The sequence below is a fragment of the Cricetulus griseus genome (assembly GCF_003668045.3).
Source record: "Cricetulus griseus strain 17A/GY chromosome 1 unlocalized genomic scaffold, alternate assembly CriGri-PICRH-1.0 chr1_0, whole genome shotgun sequence".
NCBI lineage: Eukaryota > Metazoa > Chordata > Mammalia > Rodentia > Cricetidae > Cricetulus > Cricetulus griseus.
Window position 1 is genome coordinate 62,144,172 of NW_023276806.1, and position 6,900 is coordinate 62,151,071.

Sequence of the window (6,900 nt, forward strand, 5' to 3'; positions counted from 1 at the left end):
TCCTTCCTCTCCCTCTTCTCTGGGGTTCTGAGCTCTGCCTAATGTTTGTCAGTGGATCTCAGTATCTGCTCCCATCAGCTGCTGGAGGGAGCTGACTGGGTTCAGTAATAATCTCTCAGTGTAGCAGAGATTCATTAGGTTTCATTTCAATGACTATGATGTATATGTGAAAGGGAGGACCCTGCACAAACAGCTAAGCAGAGCTAGAGGGACTAAAATGGGCCCCTTCAAACGGAAACACCACTAGACTCATAAACTGATTAAAATTTTTTATTCATTTTATATGGGTTTAAAATATTGCCTATAAAGGTGAAGGTGCCCTTAGAACAAGAGGTGAACCTCAGGTTCTCTGACTCTCCAGTTGCAGGTGGTAGAAAGTCCCCTGTGTGTGCTGAGAACTGAACAAGCCTCCTCTGAAGAGCACCAATTGTTTTGGCCAAGTGAGTTGGATGTGAAAAAAAGTCTTCTTTCTCTTCTGTTCTCTTGTAAGCAAACATTCATGTTTGCATCTGAGCATATCCTTTGCTCTGAGCCCTTGACTATACATTCTGCTTAGTCCAATCCAGACTCAATGGAGATGTACTCAGGTCCAAAAACTAAACTGAATCTCAGTTTGCAAAGTACTGGACAAAATTCAAAAGAGTTCATCAACAGTGTACAGGTGGGATAGTGGAGACCAGAGTCCAGCTTTCACCCCTCCCACACCTCACACTGCATTTTCAACACCTTTACTGCTCTGTTAAATCCTCATCTTTCCCATATACACTGTAAATGCTACACAGACCCCATAGTCTACCCTGGTGGCCTTGTAACAACACTGGCTGCTACTCTTAGAAGACACCTCTAGGTCACAGATGACAGGGACGTATGATCTCTTCAAGCGTTTGGGAGAGGGATATAGGAAAGTATTCTGCAAAAAAGCCATCCAGGTGTATACTTCAGCCACCAAGTGGGGATATGAGGACACCATTGTCTTCCAGCTTGAGGTTTCAGAGACCTCAGAAAAATGAGCTGTAATGAAATCTAGTGCCCGGGTTTTCAGCAACCCTGCATTGTGGAAGTCAGCCAGGAAGAGAGTGTGGGCAGCATTCTCCACAGAGAGGTCCCTGCAGAGGGCATCCTCACACATGACCTTTAAAGGTTCCAGGCCATATTTATCAGCAGCTGTCAGTATGGCATCGGCTATGCTGTGGAGGTCTGGTACCTTCCCCGTGTCAATGAAGTCCATCATTCCCTTGAAGCCTTGCAGCTCCAGATCATTGATCTCATCGTGGTTTGTTCTTCTCTCCTTCATGTCATGTTCAAACATGGTTCTGAAAACTGGAGATTGAGCTGCTAAGATGCCCTTGTGAGCCAGGAATATCTGGCCAGATACCACCAAGCAGCAGTCTGTGAAGGGGGAATTCTCCCACCATTCTCCTAGCTCATCTGCCATCCTGCACCTTGGAACCTTTATATCTGGCTTCCTGATATGGTCACTGATGCTGAAGGAGTCTTGGAACAGCGACAACTTGCAGAAGACGGTGAGCTCAGATTCAAGGAGAAGCCATTGCCCATGATGCAAGAGGAAATCTCAAAGAATAAACCTTGTGCATCCCCATTCATAGCCTCATAGGAACTTAAAGACTCTTCTGGACCTCATTCACAGCACTATGTGTCCTCCAGTGCTTAAGATCCAGAACTGGAACTTTGTGCAAACCACAAACTTTGGACTGCTGAACAACACTAGGTAAACTGACAAGTAGTCCGTTCTTTCTAGATTGAACCCTTAGTGTGTAAACTCAATCACCATTTGTAGTTGCTTCCTATTGAAAAATTTAGACTTCTAATAGGTTCCTGCATTTCCCCCAGGAAACAATGAAAGTTGCTGATGGTCCATCTGCAGCAGATATTCTGTATGCTGAGTCATGTGTTGTTGTTCCAGGCCTTAGCTATCCTGTGCTCTGATACTTCTGCTGGAGGTAGTTTGAAGTTTAAACTGGATCCCAATCAAACAACTGGGATGTGTTTTCTTCACCCTGTGAGACACAATAATAGACTTGATTTAGAGTGTTAGGTTATGTTTCTTATGTGTTACCACTTCTATGAGGCTCTAACTTGGATGTGTCTGAAATTTTCAATTCAGATATCCAGATTAGTTTCACAGAAAACAGTCAAGGAGGCTATTAGCAACTGTTAAATCATTCCATTTTCAAGACTGAATGTTAGATCAAGAGGTGACTAGTTTAAAGAAGAATACACAACTTTTAAATAGGAACATATTCTACATTCATAAAAATGTCCTACTGGGGGTTTCTAGCGTAAAAATCATATAGAATGAATCTCTGCATATATGTAAAAGGGGACTAATTAGAATGACTTATGGCCGAAGTCCTGCTCATCCCACAATGACTAGCTATGAAGGGAAAGTCCAAGAATCCAGTACTTACTCAGTCCAGGAGGTTGGGTGTGTCTGCTGGTGTTCATTACATTCTGGAATTTAAAGAAGGGTTGTCTAATGGCAGTGAAGTGATGGACTTGCTGTAAGGTGAGTGCAAGCAGGCAGAGTGCCACAGCTTGCTTTTTCCATGTGTTTTTATATGCTTCCAGCAGAAGGTGTGTCCCAATTTAGGGTGTATCTCCTAGCCTCAGATCTGGATTAAAGGTGTGTGTCTTCAGGCCTTGTGATCTGGACCAAATGATTCTGTCTTCTACTTCCAAAATCACTGTTTTGAGCCGTGCATTGGTGGTGCACGCCTATAATCCCAGCACTTGGGAGGCAGAGGCGGGCAGATCTCCAGTTCAAGGCCAACCTGATCTCCAGAGTGAGTGCCAGCACAGGCTCCAAAGCTACACAGAGAAACCCTGTCTAAGAAAATAAAAAAAAACCACATTGTTTCAAATGGATCTACCTATTAGAACTTTGCAAAACATTTTTCGCATAGGTGCACTCCATTTTAGGGTTTCATTGAATTCCAGATGTGGTCTAGTTGGGAACCAATTAAATCCATCCACATGCATTTTGTTTGCAGGAGTTAATCATCCTGCATAGATAAAGAAATGGCTTCCATTCCTACACAGTTGTTATTTACTCTTCTCATGTGGTTAATTATTCCTACCACCCTGCTGTAGTAGCATACAACTTTAATCTCAGCACTGGGGAGCCAGAGGAAGGCAGATCTCTTTGAGTTCAAGGCCAGCCTGATAAACAGAGATAGTTCCAGGACAGCCAGAGCTGTTACACAAAAATACTCTGTCTCTTAAAAAAATATTCTTCCCATGAACATGATCCAAGAAGAGGTCCTTTTCTTCTGTCAGGATTCTGGGTGTTCACAATAAGAATCCCTTTATGGTAGGCATTAAGCAGTGCCTGGCAGGACCTCTGAAAATGGTGGGCTTCTTTCCTGCCTTTCATTCCATCCCTACCCACAGTCCCAGGGATGGCACCACCACATTTCACTGGTGGTTCCACATTGTCCAATGATTAAAGATGACAGGAGTCAGCCAGGCTTTGATGGCACACGCCTCTAATCCCAGCACTCGGGAGACAGAGCCAGGCAGATCTCTGTGAGTTCTTGGCCAGCCTAGTCTCCAGAGGGAATGCCAGGATAGGCTCCAAAGCTACACAGAGAAACCCTGTCTGGAACAACCAATAATAAAAAATGACAGGAGACTACAATAGCCTAATCCAGATATATGACAAAGGCACAGACAGACCAGGAATTAGTATATAGACCACAACTCAAGGGAAAACGGCAAAATGGGGGAGAACTCTTCTGATTGAAGGAGAGTAGAGACCACCAGCCCAAGTATATATGTCAAATTATGGAAGGCATATTTTCAGCTGTAATCAGTTTTCTCTCTCATCTGTAGTTTCAGAGAAGAGTCAGGAGCATAGGAATTTTGGAGTTTTTAAACCCTAAAATGCAAAACTAAGTGTTTACCGAGGGTTGTGGGTAATCCATGGGAAATTTGCTGAAGTAGGAACTTGGCTGATCTTTCTCAACATGAGTCAATAACAAACAGAAATACTGTTTGAGAGTATACCTGACTGGTTGATGAAAAAAAGCCATGGGCAGGAGATGTCTGAGGGAATGCATTGCCAATTTTCCCTGGTTAAAATGCTAAGTCAAAAGAAACTGCCTTACATGGGGAAATGCCAATATCTCTGACTCCCTGATGGGGAAGCTGGAGAGACAACAACTCCATGATTACTCTATACTGCCCTAAAAGAGGAGTGCTGTTCCTATGTTAACCATTCTGGAGTTATTAGGGATTCCATGCCCAAGCTCAGAGAAACACTCAACCAGCAATGAAAGGAACTGGAGTCCCAACAAGGCTGGTTTAAAGGATGGTTTAACAACTCCCCTTGGCTCACTACTCTAATCTCCACCTTCTTAGGACCCCTACTTATTCTTTTACTGATGCTTACTTTTGGGCCATGCATTCTTAATCACCTACTCTGATTTATTAAAGAATGCTTATCCATAACTCAAGCCCTAGTTTTTAATCAACAATATCAGGCTCTCAGGCAATAAGAAGGACTATCGGTTTTAGGATTAAAACCTCACAAAAAAAATGGGGGAATGAAAGATTTTACTTTACTGAGAGAAAAGGTTTTGAAAGATTTTAGTTGACAGAGCGTAAAAGTATCCCACAGGCCTTGGCCCAGTATAATGAAGTTGGCCCCAACCCGAGGGCAGAAAAACAATCCTTTTTGGGTCACACCTGGCTGGCCATCAGACAATCAAGGACTTTTTCAGGGTACATTCTATGGTTTTTCCTTTATAAAAAAAGCAGGTCACACCTAGGTGACCACTCTAACATGAGATCACACTTTGTAACCACTTTGTGTCCTTTGCCTGTATGCTGATCTGTGGTTTTTTCCTGTATAAGGAGCCTTTAACCCTTGCTGGGGTGTGCAGCTTCCCCGATTTTGCTGACACCCAAATGCGCATTCTTTCAATGATCCCTCTTTTTTTGCAGCTCTTGGTCTGGGTTCTGAGTCTTGGGGACTCCTAGGGATCCTGAGGCCCTTAGGGGTCTGTGGGTCTTTCAAAAAAAAGACACAGGCTAGCAGAAAGCTCCTGGGAATGGAGTGGCCCTGAGGATTCTGTATGAAATTCCACAGTCGAGCAAGGCTATATGGACTAAAGTGGGATTCTTCAAACAGAAAAACCATGGAATCCAGAAACTGATTGTAACATTTTTATTCACTTTATATTGCCTTTGGTTAACACACATGGACACACCCATAGACACCAGAGGAGGACTTCAATCCTCTGGGTCTCCAGTTATAGATGTTTGAGAAGTCACCCAGTCCAGCAACAGGGAATCCAGTGATCCCATGATTCAACTTATTTAGAGGGGAATCAAAGTGCTGTGCCAACATGCTGTCTTTCCTCAGATACTCTGGATATCCTACACATGTCCCGCAGTCTTCAGGTGGCCTTGGTTACAAAGCTGGCTGCTCCTTCTGGAATACACCTGTAGTTCCCAGCTGAGAGGATCCTATGATTGCTTCAGGCGTTTGGGAGGGGGCTCAAGTGATGAACTGTGAGTAGAGGCCAAGGAGCTGTATGCTTCAGCCAACAACTGCGGATGTAAGACCATCATTGTCTTCCAGCTTGAGGTCTCAGATACATCAGAAACATGAGCAGTAATGAAATCCAGTGTCTTGGTCTTCAGCAGCCCTGCACTGTGGAGGTCAGCCAGGATGAGAGTGTGGGCAGCATTCTCAACACAGAGGTCCCTGCAGAGGGCATCCTCACACATGACCTTCAAACGCTCCAGGCCATACTTGTCAGCAGCTGCCAGCACAGCATCTGCCATGCTGTGGAGGTCTGGTGCCTTCCCGGTATAAATGAAGTCCATCATTGCCTTGAAGACTTGGGGCTCCACATCCTGGATCTCCACGCGGTTTTTTCTTCTCTCCTCCATGTCATGTTCAAACATGGCTCTGAAAACTGGAGAGCGAGCTGCTAAGATGGCCTTGTGAGCTTGGAATTCCTGGCCAGCTACCACCAAGCAGCAGTCTGTAAAGAGGGAATTCTCCCACAGCTGTCCTAGCTCATCTTCCAACGTGTTCCTTGGAACCTGGATACCGGGCACCGTGCTCTTCCCACAGTTGATGAGGGAGTCTTGGACCACGAGGTCCACATCGCAGAAGATAGTGAGTTCATTGTCTGGGAATAGCCAAGACCTTAGAGACAAGAGCAAATCTCGATGGATAAACTTTTTGAATCCCCAGTTTTGATTTGGGGTGATCTTGAAGAATCTTGGGCATATCATGCCATTGGTTTTCTCTCCGTGGACACTGATGATCCAAAACCGGAACCTTGCCCATGCTGGGCTCTTAGGGCAGCTGAGCATCGTTAGGTGAACTGACAGGTAATCTTTGCTTTCTTCGTTGATCCCATTTGCGAGTATTTTCAAACACCATTTGTCGTTGTCATTGAATAATCCTGAGGAGAAGGTTGGGCTTTTAATGGTGTCCCCTATTTCCTGAAGCAAGAAACCGAAGTTGCTTATGGTCCAACTGTAGGAGAATTTCTGCACACTGAAATCTGTGTAGCCCGATCTCTCGGCTGCCGGGTCTTCTGACATATCTACTGTGGTGGTTTGAAAGTGAACCTGGATCCCAAATGAAGAAGTAGGCCTTTTTCTTCTTCAACCTGAGGCCACAATTCCAGATATCTGTAACAAGGAAAGTAAAATCCTGAGAGACTCATATTGGCATTCAAACTTGAAGTTGAAGATCAGGGAGGCAAAGCAGCCAAGCCACTAACTTTTGCCTTTTTCAGGCTCCATGAGCTCTCAAAAAAGCATCACACTGCTGCCTATTCTCAAATTAACTGGAGATAATCCTGAGACTGACTAATGAAGTCCCAACTCATAATTTTATACACTCCAGTGCTGGGA

The 6,900-nt window shown here is 44.4% G+C and overlaps 1 protein-coding gene across 1 annotated transcript; it reads right to left on the reverse strand.

The window, feature by feature from the left end:
• Positions 1-5,173: 5,173 nt before the first annotated feature.
• Positions 5,174-6,657, reverse strand: LOC100759690 (speckle-type POZ protein-like). Its single transcript, XM_035451633.1, has one exon. It carries the CDS (start codon positions 6,583-6,585, stop codon positions 5,491-5,493), a length of 1,095 nt encoding a protein of 364 aa, XP_035307524.1. The 5' UTR covers positions 6,586-6,657; the 3' UTR covers positions 5,174-5,490.
• Between the last annotated feature and the right edge of the window lie 243 nt (positions 6,658-6,900).